The 20,061-nt window shown below is 44.5% G+C and overlaps 1 protein-coding gene across 4 annotated transcripts in view; it reads left to right on the forward strand.

Moving 5' to 3' along the window:
• Positions 1-20,061, forward strand: part of PSD (pleckstrin and Sec7 domain containing) — a gene marked incomplete at its 5' end in the record, with an annotated part of 89,143 nt that overhangs the window by 50,472 nt on the left and 18,610 nt on the right. For all 4 annotated transcript variants that reach the window (XM_081864233.1, XM_081864234.1, XM_081864236.1 and 1 more), the window contains one exon: positions 9,958-10,001. In XM_081864233.1, the coding sequence (XP_081720359.1) occupies positions 9,958-10,001 (44 nt within the window). The remainder of the gene's footprint in view (positions 1-9,957; positions 10,002-20,061) is intronic.

Below are 20,061 nucleotides of genomic sequence, written 5' to 3' on the forward strand. Positions count from 1 at the left end.
CAGAGCTGCTTCAGGCCACAATATTTTAATGAAGAGATGCAGCACTATTTGATTAGTTTTCCACTCTTCTTTATGGTCCAGTTATGGGACGCGGGTGGCGCTGTGGGTTAAACCACAGAGCCTAGGACTTGTCGATCAGAAGGTCGGTGATTCGAATCTCCGCGACGGGGTGAGCTCCCGTTGCTCGGTCCCTGCTCCTGCCAACCTAGCAGTTCAAAAGCATGTCAAAGTGCAAGTAGATAAATAGGGACCGCTCTGGCAGGAAGGTAAACGGCGTTTCTGTGCACTGCTCTGGTTCGCCAGAAGCAGCTTAATCATGCTGGCCACATGACCCGGAAGCTGTACACCAGCTCCCTCGGCCAATAAAGCGAGATGAGCACCGCAACCCCAGAGTCGGTCACAACTGGACCTAATGGTCAGGGGTCCCTTTACCCTTTACCTTTATGGTCCAGTTAGTTGGGGATTTGGACTTCTTCTAATTTTTATTTTATCTTTGTGTGTGTGTGTGTGTGTGAGTGTTCAGTTCTGTTCATACAAGGGAGTAGGGGGTGTTTTTTGAGGGGGTGGGGTAGGGAAGGATACCAAGCCTAATGGTGCACTCCATATGAAAGTGTGGAACAGTTGGAGGCTCGGTGCTTTCCGTCACTCAGCTGACGCGCATAGAGATTTTTGGCACGTTTTTGCTTCCAGGCAGAAGCTGCAGCCGCCCCCTCCCAGCATGTTTGCCAGCATGCAGCAGCTCTTGGCACCCAACACTCAGCGGCAGCTATTGAGGATTCGTGTGGAACGACGGCTAGTGTGTTCACTTCTCAGCAATATATATATATATAAACAGGCTTGGGGAGAACCTTTTTCAGGCAGAGGACCCATGTTGCTTTTGGGCAATCTTTGAGGGAGAAGGGACCATGTCAGTGGTGGGCAGGACCAAAGCCAGAAGTGGGCAGAGCAGTAAAAATGCCCCTAAGTTGTGTAGGCTAGTTTCTACACAAGCCCCTTCTCCAACTTCCATCCAGGCAAGAGGCACCATCAGAGTTTGAGGTCACATTCCAGCCCGGAAGAAGCCCCCAAGGGTGGCATCATACAGGGCCTGTGAAGGGCGTGGCCTGGGGGATGGGTGTGGCCAAGGAGCACCCGAGGACCAGGTAGGGTACCGTATTTTTTGCTCTATAAGACTCACTTTTCCCCCTCCTAAAAAGTAAGGGGAAATTTGTGTGCGTCTTATGGAGTGAATGCAGGCTGCACAGCTATCACAGAAGCCTGAACAGCAAGAGGGATTGCTGCTTTCACTGTGCAGCGATCCCTCTTGCTGTTCTGGCTTCTGAGATTCAGAATATTTTTTTTCTTGTTTTCCTCCTCCAAAAACTAGGTGCGTCTTGTGGTCTGGTGCGTCTTATAGAGCGAAAAATACGGTGGTTAAGCTGCTAATTCACCCAAAGGCATGGCCATTTGGAGAGCCTTCTAACTTACAATTACAGTCGTACCTTGGTTGTTGGAACGGAATCCGTTCTGGAAGTCCATTTGACTTCCGAAAACATCCAACAACCGAGGTGCAGCTTCCGATCGGCTGCAGGAGCTTCCTGCACATAGTCGGAAACCACAGAAGCTGCTTCAAACGTTCAGCTTCCAAAGAACGTTTGCAAACCAGAACACTCACTTCCGGGTTCGGGAGCCAAAACATTCAACTCCCAAGGCATTCGGTTTCCAAGGTACGACTGTATGTGATTCAATGAAATGTGTCCCCCAGCCATCCCTTGGAGGTGCAAGGGACTTCCTGGAGGAAGAGCCGGAGCGGCTAATTAGTTCCCTTGAGTTCTCCTCCTCCCTTTCTCCCCTGGTCATTCCCCCCAGCCACAGCTCAGTAAGTGGAAGTATATAGGACAATGCGGGTTCTAGGACAAACAGGGAGAAAAGCATAAGGAAAAGGACCACAGCTGCTGATATGGGCCTGATTCTGAGAGCACCAGCTCTCTGCTAACACGTTCACAACATTAGAGTTACCTTTCCCCTTTGCAGGCAGAGCTCAGGTCCCGTCCCCCGTCCCCCATCATCACACAGAGGCCATTACTTGAGAGGTGAGGAATGCAATTACCCCTAACTTGGTGGATTGATTGAGATGTTCAGCTTCCCTTTCCTTCTGCAAATCATTCTCCCCAGGGTGAGGGAAACAGGTGAATTATCTGGTGAGAAAGGCTACCTCTTTGATTTTGCTTTACTCACTGTTCAGCCAAATATTTGCCTTGCCTTGCTTTTGAAAGCTGCTCGCATCCTGTCTACGCCAGGAGTGGCTAACCTCAGGGCTTCCAGATGTTATGGAACTCCTGCTTGCAGTATGGCCACTGGTCAGGGTGAAAGGACTTAGATTTCATAGAATCGCAATGCAGGAACCTGTCCACAGCCATCGCTGGGTGGGCTCGAACCACCAACCTTCTGGTTAGCAGCCAGGTGCATTAACCCACTGCACCATGAGGTTTCCAGCATCTGGAAGGCAACAGGTTTTCCATCCCTGATCTAGAGCAAGACCTTCAGAACAGTTTATCTCTTTCCCTGAGGTTTTTGAAATTGCCTGCCCCAGCTGAGGGAAGAACATTTTTGGTGAGGCCGGCAAGTTCTGTGCTCTTCCAGAGAAGGCTGTGACCTTCCTAAAAAGTCTCTCCCATCAATATTGCTGTGGCTGCTTTAGTTTTTGACGTCTGCCTGCCAAGAGCTAATGAAGAGCTTTTAACTAACTCAGGTGAGAAGAAAAATGAAGCTGTTTTTCTTATGGTTCATAAAGCCTCATCCTGGGCAGCTATATAATTGCTTCTATTTTTGACGGCACATTTCATCTCCCAGGGGCAGAATGGTGCATTGGTTGAAATTCTTCAAGGTTTCAAATATGAGGAGGAAAAGATCTGTGTATTTAATGATGGTAGCTGGTTTTGTGAGTGATTTCAGCTCAAAGTGCAAGAGGTTCACATAACATTAACAGCAGTGTTCGAAATTAGCCAGGCGCATTTTGCACCTCGCTAACGACCACCTGGTGGCGCTGTGGGTTAAACCACAGAGCCTAGGATTTGCCGATCAGAAGGTCGGCGGTTCGAATCCCCACGATGGGGTGAGCTCCCGTTGCTCGGTCCCTGCTCCTGCCAACCTAGCAGTTCGAAAGCATGTCAAAGTGCAAGTAGATAAATAGGTACCGCGGGAAGGTAAATGACGTTTCCGTGCGCTGCTCTGGTTCGCCAGAAGCGGCTTAGTCATGCTGGCCACATGACCCGGAAGCTGTACTCCGGCTCCCTTGGCAAATAAAGCGAGATGAGCGCCGCAACCTCAGAGTCGGTCACAACTGGACCTAATGGTCAGGGGTCCCCTAACGACCACCTGAGACCAAGTGAAGATATCTGGGTGCCAGGATGGTGCCTGACATTTCCACCATCTGGAGATGTGTGCCTGGGGATCATTGGATCGGGACAGTTTTCACACACTAATACCCCACCCTGTAGAGTACTATCAGTTATATTTCATCTGCACAATCAGAATTAATTCCAGGAACCCAAATGCTGTTTCTGTGCAGCCTGAGCAGAAGCAACGAACAGTGTTACAGTTAATTGTTGTCGCTTGTCTTCACTTACCCACCCATCTGCCCTGCTCCCAGTTGTGAAGAATATTCTTATTTTATGAATGGTTCATGTCACCATTAAGAAAAAGAGGTCGAAATAGGTCAGTAGATATGTGGACTGTCCCTGGATCAAGTGACTTTTCTTCCTTAAGTTCTTAGAGTTCTAAACCTAGCTCAAGATTGTCATCTGAACTAACCAGCTGTTTACCTGAGAATCAATCACAGTCACTCCGACCATTTGAAAAAATAAGACTTTAGAGCCGTTTTGCCCAAAAATGGCAACTAGACTTTCAATTTCAGCAATTGTAACCTTGGTTTAAGCAGCCATTTGGCGCCCAGCTTATATATCTGAGGTTCTAACACTGCATAGTAGAAGTAACCCATGGTTGAGCAATCCAGCTCTGATTTAGTTTCCCCCTTGGAAATGGAGTTGTAGCCCAGGGAAGGCCCTAGCCTAGTTGTAGAATTTAGCTGTAAAAATTTAGTCCCCAGCATCTTTCAGGTTTGAAAAGACCCCTGCCTGAAACCGTAGGAAGTTGCTGTTTAGTGTCAATGATACCAGGCTAGACAAACCAATGGTCTAACTCTTGTATAAAGCAGTTTCCTAGGGTGCTTTCTACCTGGCAAATCCCTTAAATGTGTCTCATGCCCGCCACACTTAAGAAAGGATCATACAGTGAATAGATTTGGTTCCTTTTGACCCTACAGCAGGCATGGCCAAACTTGGCCCTCCAGCTATTTATGTATATATGGTAATTTTTATTGGTTTTTGCACACATTTTCCAGACATAACATCCCATCTTATACAAACAGACCTTTGGCTATCACAGCCTAGGACTTCCATCAACCTCGACTAATGGTTTTCTAACTTTCTTTCTGATTTTGCATTTTATTTTGGTAGTTATTGCTATAAAATGCAAATCTTAGTCCTTTTTCACAATAATTCATATAATTCAAAACTTCTTGCAACCCTACAGTGATGTCATTTGATTACAGTTGTCTTTCAAATATATCATTCTTCCAATCTTTCAGTACAGTCTGGTCTTGCTAGTTCCAAATTTTTCCAGTTAATTTCGCCAACTCGGCATAGTCCATCAGTTTCATTTGCCATTCTTCTTTTGTTGGTAGTTCTTCTTGCTTCCATCGCTGGGCTAATAGTTTTTTTGCTGCTGTTGTCACATATAAAAACAATTTTTTATCATGCTTATAAATCTCTCTATCGACCATACGGCCCTCCAGCTATTTTTGGGACTACAATTCCCATCATCCCTGACCACTGGTCCTGTTAGCTAGGGATGATGGGAGTTGTAGTCCCAAAACAGCTGGAGGGCCGAATTTGGCCGTGCCTGCCCTACAGTGTTTCCTATACTTGGGTCTCCAGCTGTTTTTGGACTACAACTCCCATCATCCCTAGCTAGCAAGAGTCAGGCTTGATGGGAATTGTAGGAAGGGTCAGGTGTCTATTCTCAGATCTTCTGCTCTTGTTTTCCTTGGAGATATAAAAGCAGGCTTTTATTCAGTGTGTGTGGATAGAAAGTATTGGGTTGACTTGTAAGAGGTGTGTGGTATTTTGACTGTTAAAAGGCTAGCCTTGTCTTAAACCAGTTTTAAAAGACTCAATATAACTGAAACTCCTAAAGCATATCTTTTTAAAAATCTGCTTTTTTATATACGTTGGGGAGTAACCCCACCTCCTTAAAAAAACAAAAACCTACCATATTTGAGGGCAAGGCCTGCAGGTGTCTGCATTTTACTTATCAGCAACCTTACACAAGCTGCTCCATGGTTTTTGCTCTTTCAGACTTCTGTTTAGAATAAACAAACAGGCTACTTAATATTATTAATATATTATTATTATTATTATTATTATTATTATTATTATTATTTATTTATATTTATTCATCACTTTTCTCCCCCAAAAAAGTGAAGCTCAAAGCAGCTTACCAAAATGAACATTGGAAACAAATATAAAAATTCACAAAGATGGGGAAATGCAGCCTTACCCACTATAGAAGACTGACTGATAAAACTCTTGGACTTGGCTGAGATGGCAAAGTTAACATGCTTAATTAAAGAAAATTAGAGAAAACGCCATTACTGGCATTTGTTAAGGATTAGAAATTTCTTACGGACCTTTTGAGTGAAAGAGAAAATGAACTTGTAGTAGCTGGAGTTGAAGATGGGGAAAAATACTGGTTTATAGGAAGAATGGTTGGATCTTACAGACTGAATACTGTATCTTTATTCTTTATTCTTTATTCTTTATTCTCTCTTTCTTTCTTTCTTTCTTTAGTTTTTTTTTCCTCGTCTTTTCTCCTTTCTCTCGCTTTTTTTTTTTTTTTTTTAGACTAAGTAGCTATTTTACATCAGCCTATTATAAAAAAGATACTTTGTAATGGGCATGTATTTTTTGTATATCTCTGAATAAGTATGGGTATCCTAAAACACGCAAGTACAGTGGTGCCCCGCAAGACGAATGCCTCGCAAGACGGAAAACCCGCTAGACGAAAGGGTTTTCCGTTTTGGAGGCACTTCGCAAAACGAATTTCCCTATGGGCTTGCTTCGCAAGACGAAAATGTCTTGCGAGTTCCTGCAGGGTTTTTTCCCTTTTTTCCCCCTTTTCCTAAGCCCTAAGCCGCTTATCAGCTGATCCGCTGATAAGACGCTTATCAGCTGATCTGCTAAAAGCCGCTAAACCGCTAATAGCGCTAATCCGCTAAGCCGTCAATGGGCTTGCTTCGCAAGACGAAAAAACCACTATATGAAGAGCCTCACGGAACGGATTAATTTCGTCTTGCGAGGCACCACTGTACTATCTGGATTAAACAGATCTGGCTCCACCCCACTCAAAGATAGGTAGAAAATTAAGGTCCAAAGCCCTGGGTGAATAACAATATTTTTGCCTGGCACCTAAAAAAAAGGCAGTGATGGTGCCAGGTGTGCTGCCCTGGGGAGAGCATTCCGTAAATGAGGAGCCACCACAGAGAAGGGCTGTTCTTGAGTTGCCACCCTCTGGACCAGGGGTCAGCAAACTTTTTTTTAGCAGCGGCCCGGTCCACTGTCCCTCAGACCATATGGTGGGCCAGACTATATTGGGGGGAGGAATAAATGAACAAATTCCCATGGCCCACAAGTAAACCAGAGATGCATTTTAAATAAAAGGACACATTCTACTCTTGTAAAAACACCAGGCAGGTCCCACAAATAACCCAGAGATGCATTTTAAATCAACGGACACATTCTACTCATGTAAAAACATGCTGATTCCTGGACCGCCTGCAGGCTGGATTTAGAAGGCGATTGGGCAGGATCCGGCCCCCGGGCCTTAGTTTGCCTACCCATGCTCTGGACCTCTCTCAGATGGGGCACAGCCACAGTTTCCTTCAAAGGCAGCCCCACCTATAATGCATTTCCGTAGACAAGAAAAGTAAGGATATCCCTGTCCAGATAGGGACATAGCTTGGCCACCAGCCCAAGCTGATGGAAGGCCCTTCATGCTACCACATAAGCCGCAAGCGACAGTAATGGCTCCAGACGTGCCCCCAAGCTATGTACCTGCACCTTCAGAGGGGATGTAATCCAAGGAGAACAGGCCGTGCCTCATCTGTCCAGCTTAGGACCCCACACACTGACAGAACTCCAGCCTTACCTGAATTGAGCTTCAGATATCAGTCTAATACAGGCATCCCCAACCTTCGGCCCTCCAGATGTTTTGGACTACACTTCCCATCATCCCTGACCACTGGTCCTGTTAGCTAGGGATCATGGGAGTTGTAGGCCAAAACATCTGGAGGGCGGCAGGCTGAGGATGCCTGGTCTAATACATCCACTGCCCTGGATATTAATAATAAAAAAATGTGGGCTCTCTTTTGTAACCTTTGGAAACATTTTTGTTCCCCTTTAAATGAAGCAGAGGAAAGCTTTTCATCACTTGTAGTTTGGCATTTGGCCAGGGTCGTTGGGGTTTCGAAGCAGTTGCATTTGGAGAATCAATCCAGCCTGCAGACCCGCCAGCTGACCAGAGGGCTAGATCCAGCCCCCTAAATGGCGCTGAGGACCATCACTTCCAGTCCCATAATTATTCCCTCCAGTGCTTTTGGTGAGCCCACATAGAACAGATCTACCGTTTTTCCTGTATCTGGTAAAGTAGGTTTCTGGGGTGCATTGTTAGCAATATGCTGATGATATACAGATCTTTTTTTTAATTAAATTTGTGACTTCTATAATTGGAGTAAACATTCTTGAGATCTCTCTGTAAGCCTGCAATCTCCCAGTGTGGTGTAGTGGTTAAGAGCGGTAGACTTGTAATCTGGTGAACCGGGTTCGCTTCCCCACTGCTCTACATACAGCTGCTGGGTGACCTTGGGCTAGTCACACTTCTCTGAAGTCTCTCAGCCCCACTCATCTCACAGAGTGTTTGTTGTGGGGGAGGAAGGGAAAGGAGAATGTTAGCCACTTTGAGACTCCTTCGGGTACTGATAAAGCGGGATATCAAATCCAAACTCTTCTTCTTCTTCTTCCCTGTTAATGAGGGTAAACACTATAATTAGCAGTGCAATGGTGTGTACAAGGACCCTGGACCAGGGCTGTCTTAAGCATATGCAGTGCCGGGGTGCAAAGATCCGCCTGGCGCCCCCCCGCCCCGGGTTGCCCAGTCCCAGGCACACAGGAGGGCTGAGCTGGCCAGCCGCCCTAGTGTCTCGCTGGCTTGGTCTCCCCCAAACTCACGGCACAGAGCCGCCCGCAGCAGAAGAGCCTGGCGCAGTGCTCCGACCAGTGGAGATTGAGACCCCAGACTCAACTCTCTCTTTTAAAAAAAATAATTTTTTTAGTTGTGTTTTTTTAACATATCATTTTCAACAGTAATTAAACATACTTTCACATCTTATTCAAATTTTTGACTTCCATCAATCCTGTCTGAAAATTTTCCAATCTAATCTCTCAGTATGCATTTCTTATCTTCCCTATTACATTTCAAACTCATTACTGATATCTCTATCTTTTTCTACTTTGTAACACTTCGTATATTTCTCCTTACGAAACTTCTTGTAGTCCTACTAGCATAATTGGTTGATTACAGTTGCTCTTCAAATAATTCATATACTTCTTCCAATCTTCTGTAAATCTCTGGTCCCGCAGGTTTCGAATCCTTCCTGTCATTTTGTCCAATTCTGCATAGTCTATTAATATCGTCTGACCCCAGACTCAACTCTTGGTCCCTGGACTCTCGGCCTGGCACCCCTGAGAGCCCGGCGCCTGGGTGCCCCGCACCCCTAGCGCCTATGGGTAAGACAGCCCTGCCCGGGAGGAAGGTCTGTGTTTTCAACGAAGCTTACTTTCACGTAAGCACGTGCAAGATTGTGACACTACAGCTACGAATTCAATTCCCACTGATTGTGGAGGAGAAATTTTCAGCACTGCTAACCCCTGGAAACTGCCTTTCTGGCTCCCATAGCTTGTTTGCCTCTGCTACTCATCTGTGGCATCGTTTTGGATTGCGTATCTTTTATCTGAGCTTCTGTGATTAGTTTTTTTTTTAAAAAAAAAAAAAAAACCTCTGGTCTTCCTGGAGGCAGTTGACCTTCCTGATTCCCCCCCCTCCCCCACTTCCGCTCCCTTTTATCTAATCCCTTCTTATCACTGTGTTGCACATTCTGAACAATTTTCACTCCCATGCATACGAACTGGGCTAGCGTTGTGGTCCTCGTTTCCAAGCACTTGACATCTCAAACTGGGCTGCATCCACTGTTTAGGATTAAATGCTGAGTTACCTCTTATCGTTACTCTAAAAATGAATTATATACGCATCTTAAGAACATTGGGCTGAGTTGTTGCACTAGTAGAAGCAAGCACAAAAAGCCCTGCTAGTGAAGCTGGGAACCCCTCACAATCCCCTTGGAAGGGTCCGAGGACTCCCCAGAACAGTGCGCAGAGGGGAGGAGAGAGGAATTTGCTCTGTCTGGATTGGAAGCAGAAATGTTGGTGTTAAGTTGTGGGTGAACATATCAGACGACACAGCAATTCTTCAAACAGCTCTTGTTTATTCACAGGCCAGAACAGAACTGAACTGAAGGGTTCAGCCAGCCTGCTTATATAGAGCTCCACTAGAATGCAACAGTAACCATTTTCTGTAACTATCCAATCACTGAACGTCACTTTCAATCCCTTATTTGCATATGTGGACCTGAGTGAAAACTATCTACAGTATCCCCCTGCTGGCCCAGGGTGAGAACTTCAGTACATAACAGTTGGTTCTGAGGGAGCACTGTCCCTGGCGCCTGGTTGAACTCCACTCATTTTTCTCTTTGTAATGACTCGGTTAAAATTCTGACGACACTTATACTTCTTTTTCTCTCCGCAGGCTTTGTATAGCTCCATCAAGAATGAAAAGCTACAGTGGGCTATGTGAGTACCTCTGCTTATTTTTCCCTTTCTCTGAACAGCCTCTTCTTTTCTCCTCTTCCTTGATCTCTTGCTGTCATCATTATTTGTTCAATTTTGATGTATTTTTAATGTTTGTTGGAAGCCGCCCAGAGTGGCTGGGGAAACCCAGCAAGATGGGCGGGGTACAAATTATTATTATTTTTATTATTATTATTATTATTATTTATTTGTATCCCACCCTTCATTTGTAGATCTCAGGGCGGTTCACAGCATAATATAAAGAACACAGAATGCATAATAAAAATAAGAATGAAAACAAGCCAATAATTTCCCCTCCCACAACAACATCTAAAAGGGCATTGGGTGTCAATCAGCAAAGGTCTGGTTGAAGAGGAACATTTTTGCCTGGCGCCTAAAGGTGTATAATGAAGGCCCATTCTCATGTTGCCACCCTCCAGACCTTTTGTGAAGGAGGCACACGAAGGAGGGCCACAGATGATGATCGCTGGGTCTGGGAGGCGGTCCTTGAGGTATTGCGGTCCTGAGCCATTTACCTTCAGCATTTATAGCAGGAAAATGGCGAGCTTGTCATGCAAGCACATGCAAGACGTATGCTGCAGGCACGTAATGTCCTGCCTGTATTAATTACAGAAATTGGTATTTGTCTTTCGGAGTTCATGAATATCCACATCGCTCTCCTGCAAAAGACTGGGGGACGAGGAAGGGAAATGGTTTGTTGCAGACAGAAGGTGCATCGCAGTCACATCACTTTCTTTCCATTGTCTGCAATCTTGCTGCATTCAGATGGCACTTTATTCTGTCAATTATTATTTTTTTGCATTTTGTGTGATCTTTTACACACTATGGAAGCCATTTCTGGAATCTAAATTTATGGCTCACTTCTATGTTAACTGCTTCCAGAAAGGGGGGCGGCGGGGGGGGAAGCATCTACAGCTCTGTTACCATGGAAGATCACAGGAGCTTTCAGTTGTAACTTTCCTGTGGTTTTAACAACGATGCCACCCGTTACTTTGGGGTGATATTCCGGCAAATGGTTATTTCCCGCTGTGCAAAATTTTGCATGTCCTGGTGGTAGCATCAAAAAGCCACACTTCCATAAAGCAAACAGGTACTGCAGTATAAAAGGAAAGTTAGAAATTGGGGCAGAGATGCTAGCATTATAGCCAGTAAAACTAAATGCAACCTGTGCCTTGATGGAAAACATTGATCTATGTTAGACAAGCATAAAGGAGTCAAATTTTTATCTCGTGGACTATTCCTGCAACGCTAAACCACCTAGGCGGGTGCCTTGTTGTTGTTGTTTAGTTGTGTCCAACTCTTTGTGACCCCATGGACCACAACACGCCAGGCACTCCTGTCTTCCACTGCCTCCCGCAGTTTGGTCAAACTCATGCTGGTAGCTTCGAGAACACTATCCAATCATCTCGTCCTCTGTCGTCCCCTTCTCCTTGTGCCCTCCATCTTAACCAACATCAGGGTCTTTTCCAGGGAGTCTACTCTTCTCATGAGGTGGCCAAAGTATTGGAGCCTCAGCTTCAGGATCTGTCCTTCCAGTGACCACTCGGGGCTGATTTCCTTAAGAATGGAGAGGTTTGATCTTCTTGCAGTCCATGGGACTCTCAAGAGTCTCCTCCAGCACCAGTATTCAAAAGCATCAATTCTTTGGCGATTAGCCTTCTTTATGTTCCAGCTCTCACTTCCATACATCACTACTGGGAAAACCATAGCTTTAACTATATGGACCTTTGTCGGCAAGGTGATGTCTCTGCTTTTTAAGATGTTGTCTAGGTTTGTCATTGATTTTCTCCCAAGAAGCAGGCGTCTTTTAATTTCGTGGTTGCTGTCACCATCTGCAGTGATCATAGAGCCCAAGAAAGTAAAATTTCTCACTGCCTCGTTTTGGACCAAACTGAGGTGCCAGGCTGTTGTTTTTGCTGTTGTTAAACGAAAAGTAGCTGTAGGAGGCTGCAGTCTTAAGCAGGCAATGAGTTGATGGGGAAGAGTTACTCAGTTCTTCTTTTTTTCTGCTCAACATCCCACCCAGCTTCTATTCTTCCCAAAGAGGGAATGATACAGGTTCCCATATCTTTTTCTCCTCTGGGAGAGAAGTAGCTAGAAAATTACCCCACCCACCAGTTCTCTCTTTAAGATTCCAGCCTTCTGCAGTTGCTTTTTGAGTGTTAAAAAAAATCAAACTGCACACCACAGTCCTTTTGTGAAATTGCAATCTTGCATATAGGTTTGGTTGGCAATTGGTTTAGGTCTTCGGAGCGCAAGTGTCTAATTTGTGGTGAATGTTTTGAGAAAGAAGGTTTGCCATTTACAAGAACTTAACTCAGTCTCCATCGGGCATCGTTTAAAAGTGTAAAGCTGCCACATTGCGTTCTTGGTCACTGTCTTCGGGAGTGAGTCCTTTGTTTTTGGTGGGAATCTCCAACTGTTCCAATGCAGTAAACTCAGCTTTTTAGGTCTGTGGCTTAAAAATATTGCCCAGATTAAACCAGAATAAAAGGTCAGTTAGGCTGACTATACTTTATTTTCTGTTGCTCAGTTCTGTGTTTGTATGTGTGTTTTCTTCTTAAAATGGACATTTATTTAATTATTTTTGAAGCATCTGGAAGGGCACCAGTTTGGGAAAGGCTGTTCCACAGGATTTACGAGTACTTTAAAGAGTTGGGTAGACTCATGACTTACATCAGGAGCATTACTATTATTATTAGTGCTGTTTTTCTAGAAAAAGAGGTGCCAGAACTTACCATCAACACCTCCCTCGTTCTCTTAGAATGCCAATGGCGCCCACCTGAGAAGTGCCACAATTGAGTTCCGGCGAGTTTCAGCTGAAAAAAACCCTGATGATGATTATTAAAAATAAAAACAAAACAAATTCCTTCCAGTAGCACCTTAAAGACCAACTAAGTCAGTTCTTGGTATGAGCTTTCGTGTGCATGCACACGAAAGCTCATACCAAGAACTGACTTAGTTGGTCTTTAAGGTGCTACTGGAAGGAATTTGTTTTGTTTTGACTATGGCAGACCAACACGGCTACCTATCTGTAATTAAAAATAAAGATATCATTGACTTATTAATCACATTCTAAACAATCATCTCAAGGGGATGCACACTAAAGATAATTGAAGAGAGTTTAAAAGTCATAAACAGCAAATATTTTTAAGATGAAGCTAAAACCATACAAAGTAGACTTATCAAGATAAAGACCCATTTCTGTATCTGGGAAAGCCATTCAGAACAAAAAAGCACCAATAGTGGGTGCCTATCCTATTTTGACGGGAATGTTACTACATAGAACAAGGGCAGCAACACTAAAAGTCCAGCTCCAAGCTGCTGTGGAACGGGTTTCTGAGATCTTTGCTGAGTGTGGAATAGATGACCATTTGGGTCAATGTTTAAGCTATTCAATATCATCATCAACAACAAAAATGTCACATGGTCAATACTTAGTCACAACAACAAACTAATCATCCAGTATATATCACCCAAAACCACTTTGAAGTCCTTATCATTATATCAGTTTCATAATTTTTGACCTGGCAATATATTGCGAAACATGGTGCGTATGTGCGTATGCTATGCAAAAATCACAATGTGGGAAAAGCCATGAAGCCAGCCAATGCTTCTCTCAATTCCTGCAGCCCCTGTTGACTCAGTTGCCTCAGCTCACCCCTCCCTCATGCAGGAGGCAGTGAATCACAAGAGCAGGCACTGGCCAAAATCACAAGGCAGGGAAAACTGTGAAACCAGCTAGTGCCTCTACATAAGGTAAAGGTAAAGGGACCCCTGACCATTAGGTCCAGTCGTGGCCGACTCTGGGGTTGCGGCGCTCATCTCGCTTTATTGGCCAAGGGAGCCGGCGTACAGCTTCCGGGTCATGTGGCCAGCATGACTAAGCCGCTTTTGGCGAACCAGAGCAACACATAGAAACACCGTTTACCTTCCCGCTGGAGTGGTACCTATTTATCTACTTGCACTGGTGTGCTTTCGAACTGCTAGGTTGGCAGGAGCAGGGACCGAGCAACAGGAGCTCACCCCGTCGTGGGAATTCGAACCGCTGACCTTCTGATCGGCAAGTCCTAGGCTCTGTGGTTTAACCCACAGCACCACCCGCGTCCCCTAGTGCCTCTACATAGCTCCATCCTTATTTCAGACACTGTGATATATCTGTATAATGTGATGTTTAGCTGGTGATAGATTACGAAGTTGAAAACCAGGTAGCACCCAGCCCTACCCAGTACATCAAAAGAGAGCCTTCACTGAAGTTCTCAGTGGGCAGGCAGAATCATGTAGGCATCCCTTCTTAAATACCCCGGTCCCAGTCATTTAGAACTTTAAAGGAAGAGTTGCAGCTGACTCCCAAGCTGAAGCCGGACAAATGCACTCCATCAAAACGACACTCAACACACTACTCTGCACTGGTTCCTACTAAGCAAAAGGACTTCTGTCTTGTCTGAATTACCGTATTATATTCTGCTCTCACAAGTAAATGTTGGATCATAGAACTGTAGAGTTGGAAAGGACCCCGAGGGACATCTAGTCCAACCCCCTGCAATGCAGGAATCTCAACTCAAAGCATCCATGACAAATGAATCTCCTTGAAGGGAGATGTTTCTACTTTCATCTTCCCAGACTTAAGGATCTACAATATGAAACTCAACAACTGAAAATAAAGTAACCCCAACAAGGCATTGATTTCCATCTCGGTACTAATTTGGGCATGAATTATACAGTTCCTGTTTGATAGTGTATTTTCGAATCTAGTTACGTTATAACAAATCCAAAAGGAACAAAGAGGTAATAAGACAAAATAGATGTATCTTTTTCATTCTGTCCCATTCCTGCAGTGTTGCTGACATTGGGAGGGTTGGTTTTTCAAGCAGACATAAATGTCTGGATTTTTTATTTTATTTTTAATACCGTTGACAAAAAATCAGTGTCATCCTAGAAGACTTTGTTTCCGCTGCATACTATACGGGATCTTCATTTATTTGGCATTAAGAGATGACTTTCAGACATAAGGCGTAAACCCCAATGAGCAAAATAGGACCTGCTTCTGAGTGTGCTCTAAGGATTTATTATTATTGCCTTTGGATAATAGCTGATGGGTCTGTTGATGGATTTGATTTACTTTTCTGCTCTCCTGCAAACCGGCTAGCTTATTCATTTGATATATACCTTGCCTTTTGAATGAATGATTCTCGGCAGCTTACAATCAGTTGTAATAATGTACATGTGTACACACACACACACACACACACAAATATATATCGTTCCAATTTTTTAGTATATGTGCTGCCAAAGCGAGCACACATATATGTATATGCGCACAAAGACACGCAGACCCCAAACCCACACAATTGAACAGTCCTTGGTTCCCTGGCCAATTAATGAGCCAAAACATGCTTTTCTTCAGTTCTGCCATCCCAGAGCATGAAATAATTTGTCTGCCTAATTACATTTCCCCAAAATGCTCGGTAACTCCTGCTAAATTGTGGTGCCCTACTTAGATAATTCTCTCCCTGGAGAGGCCCGTCTGGTACCCACTTTGCTATCTTTTTGGCACCAGGTTTTTAAATAGCAATAATCGCTTTCTTTTCTCAGGCATTCACTTGTTAACTTTGATGAAGTTACTGCTGCCCAGTTTTTATCCACTATTTTAATGCTTTTAAAACTTGTTACTCAGGTGTGTTGTTTGTTTTTCTGAAGGCCAATTAAGTTGCCTGAAAATATCTATGGAAGGGTGGCATAGAACTTTTAAAGAATATATAAAATTTAGCAATATTCTTTGATTTTGGCTGAGGCACATGAATGATAGATGTCTTCTAATCTCAGACTTGGCAAATAATGCAAATGCTGCTGTTTGATATTTATGCACAAGTATAATATCCCCCTTTTCTCTTTTTAAATATTTTGTTATTGTGATCCTTTTTGTTTATATTTAAAAGCAGTGTGTGTGTTTTTCTGGGGGTATGCATACCCCTAAACATTTTGTGAATCTTTGTACTTTTGTCCATTTACTGTATTTATTTCCCCCGATTTGAACTATGAAATGGTGATTTCCTTGAGTCAAAAGAAGAGTACCCCTAAACATTTTTTAAGAAAAAAAGCACTGCTTAAAAGTATTTGTTGTTTAGTCGTTTAGTTGTGTCCGACTCTTTGTGACCCCATGGACCAGAGCACGCCAGGCACTCCTGTCTTCCACTGCCTCCCGCAGTTTGGTCAAACTCATGCTGGTAGCTTCGAGAACACTGTCCAACCATCTTGTCCTCTGTCATCGCCTTCTCCTTGTGCCCTCCATCTTTCCCAACATCAGGGTCTTTTCCAGGGAGTCTTCTCTTCTCATGAGGTGGCCAAAGTATTGGAGCCTCAGCTTCAGGATCTGTCCTTCCAGTGAGCACTCAGGGCTGATTTCCTCAAGAATGGATAGGTTGGCTCTTCTTGCAGTCCGTGGGACTCTCAAGAGTCTCCTCCAGCACCATAATTCAAAAGGATCAATTCTTCGGTGATCAGTCTTCTTTATGGTCCAGCTGTCACTTCCATACATCGCTACTGGGAAAACCATTGCTTTAACTATACGGTCCTTTGTTGGCAAAAGTATAACTATACTATTAACAACAACAACCCACTCTTCACCCCAAGGTCTCAGAGCAGGTTGCAACATTAAAACATATTAAAAACAATTTAAAACAACATATAATCTCAAAAATACACATCTCAGGTGTTGGAAGCGTTTACAAGAGACGCAGATGCTATAGCTTCTCCAATATTTACTAATGAATCAGTAATGTAAAGGGATGAATTATTTTCTAGTTGGCTGGCAGTGGGGTGGCCAGGTGAAATAGAGAGGACAGGGGTCCTGCAGCTTTAAGAAGTGCATGTAAGAGATAATTTTATCAGGTGTTGCTTGTAGTTCAAGGAACACTTTCTGTGATCTCCTCTTCTACACAACTTCTGAAGGTGCAGAAGTCCTGACCTCTCTCTTTTTCTCACCTGGCCACCCTAGGGGGCGGTGTGGTATAAGACTTTGAGGGTTTCCCAGGGACTTCCTTTTATCTTTATGAATGCCGCAAAACTTTGTGACTGTCCCATTAACGCATGGCTGTGTGACTATGTCATCTGCATTTGTGTTTCATCATGCACAACAACTGTGTTGGCCATCTGTAGAAGTCAGTATCGCTGCTTTAGATCTTATCACAAGCCACCTCTGTTTAAATCTAACCAAAGCTGAAAAGGAAACCCCACTTGCAATGATTTCATTTAATATTTTTTTTAAAGAATAATATTTATTCAAATTTTAAAGGTTACAAAAAGAATCAAAAAAAGCAAACAAACCAGTACATAAAAGCAAATCACATCCAGGAAAAAGTAAAAGAGCGAAAACAGAAAAAGAAAAAAGAAAAAAAGAAAAAAAAAGTTAAAAATACATACAGTCAAAAAGTCAAAAAGAAAAAAGAACTAGTCAAACCTTTACATATTTTTCATTCTTTAACTTATTTCTTTAACTTAACGCACGGCTGTGTGACTATGTCATCTGAATTTGTGTTTCATCACGCACAACAACTGTGTCGGTCATCTGTAGAAGTCAGTATCGCTGCTTTAGATCTTATCACAAGCCACCTCTGTTTAAATCTAACCGAGGCTGAAAAGGAAACCCCACTTGCAATGATTTCATTTAATAAATTACCGTATGCATTTATATTCTGTCCTTGCTATCAACAGAATGGGGCACATATCACCCCCATCCAGAATACAACCATACTTTTAAAAAGATTTTTATTAGGGTTCCTCAACAGTATTTTTTTAACATTTTGGATCACAACGTACAGCAGAGCTTTCCAAACTGTGTGTCGCGACACATTAGTGTATCGGCTGCAGTGTGTAGGTGTTTTGCACAAATGCACCCTGTTACTCCTCCCAGGGCTAGAAAGAGCTTAGTTTAACTTCCGGTTTGCTAGTAAAACTGAATTTCTGTGTCGCGAAACGATGTGTGTCTAAAAATGTGTCACCAACGTGAAAAGTTTGGAAAGCTGGCATACAGTACATTTCTATGTGATGTCTCTGCAGTGGGATTAATACGATAACAGCTTTTCAGTTAGTACCGTATTTTTCGTCCCATAGGATGCACCAAATTTTTTTGGGGGGGGGGGAATAAAGGAAAAAACTTTCTCCCTTTATTTACCCCCCAAAACCAGGTTGGGGAACAGCGGGATGGCGGCGCTGCGCCTCCCCACTGTCCCCCGAGCTTGTGGGGCTGGCCGATGTCTGCCCAGCGTGCGGGGCGCTCTGCTTCAGGGCATTATGCGCGCCGGGCGGCAGGCTGCTATCTGCAGCGTGGGGAGACCCGCGGGAACTCCCGCAGGGCTCCCCACGCTGCAGATGTCTGCCCGGCATGCGGGGCGCTCTGCTTCATGGAATTCTGCGCGCCGGGCGGCAGGCTGCTATCCGCAGCGTGGCTCCCCAGGCTTGCTGATAGCTTCCTGAAGCCTGGAGAGCGAGAGGGGTCGGTGTGCATCGACCCCTCTCGCTCTCCAAGCTTCAGCGAAAGCCTGTATTCGCCCCATAGGACGCACACAGATTTCCCCTTCATTTTTGGAGGGGAAAAAGTGCATCCCATAGGGCGAAAAATACGGTATATCTGATTCTGAAACTCCGAGAGAGGCAAAGAAGGAATTTCGGCAGAAGGAACAGCTAGGCAAAATTAAGGAGATTGGAGAGAAAGTTCAGACTGGTTCAGCTCAGTAGGTAGAGTAGAGAAGAAAACAAGCAGCTGAACTGAGCCATGATGTTACAACCTGCCGTGCTTGAGGACGTCGCTTGGGAATTGATGGTGGTGCATATATCATGTGTTTTTTATGCCACTCAGGATGCTAGGAGACCTAACTGGATAACTGCATCCTCCAACTGCCACCTTCAATGCTTCATTCAGAAAGTAGATCTGCAAAAGGGTCTCACTGGAGACCATTGTCTTCCGGTACGTGGAAGCTCCAGAGATCAGAACGATGAAAACTGTAGGAGCCTATCTTGACGGGGTTCAGGGGCAATAGCTAAATGCTAACAAAATGCAAATCGAGGTGATGCAAGTAAGCTTCAGTCACATCTAGGAAAGGGGGAGGGCATGGGACCAGATCCAAGTAGAGTGGAAGCAGTAGGACAGAAAGGAGATGGGAATAGGGATGGTGACATTCCTCTTGAGCTGCTCGGGGACCATTTCTGCTGGAGAACAGAAGGTGCTGGTGGCCTAGAACCAATAGCTGGTGAGCATATTCAGATTCCTGGACCCTCATCTCAGCCAGAGAAGGAAGCCAGCACATCAGTGGTACCTTGGTTCTCCAACTTAATCCATTCCTGGAGTCTGTCCGACTCCCAAAACCATTCGAGAACCAAGGCACAGCTTCTGATTGGCTGCAGGAGCTTTCTGCACTCAGTCGGAAGCCGCGTCAGACGTCTGGCTTCTGAAAAGCGTTCGTAAATTGGAACACTTGTGTGTTTGTGGCATCCGGGAGCTGATTTGTTTGGGAGCCAAGCCATTCGGGAACCAAGGTACCACTGTATGTTGGCCAACACGGCCATAGGGGCAAAGTGAAACTGTTACACGCTTCAGTTAGTAGAGGCGTTTCAAGCCCAAAAGAATGGAAGGAGCATCGCCAGCTCTGTGCGACCTCCTTTTCTGTGAATTGAGAAGATGTGTTGTATCGATGAACAGTGCTTCTCCTTAAGTGCAGTCCAGGCTCCCCCTTTCTTCCCTTAGACTAGCAAGAATTGGGCCTGTGTTTCCGAATCCCAGCAATGAACTGTATTACATGATCAGCACCTGCCAGGAGAACAGGGAGGAGAAAGGTCTGCTACCCTGCAGCACAGCAGAAACGGGTGCAAAGCGACACGTTTGGCAAGATGGGAAGGTTTGGATCTCGTTGTGATCATCTGACATGGAATGGATCTCTTGTCTTCTGCCAAGTCATGCCGTTGGCATCCTGTTCCCCACGGCCGCTCCCCTCTCCTGCGCAATGTTAACTCGTGCATAGAAATGAGTTACTCCCACGGTAGCTAG

This window comes from Podarcis erhardii (assembly GCF_964252035.2).
Source record: "Podarcis erhardii genome assembly, chromosome: 5".
In the NCBI taxonomy this organism is placed as follows: domain Eukaryota; kingdom Metazoa; phylum Chordata; class Lepidosauria; order Squamata; family Lacertidae; genus Podarcis; species Podarcis erhardii.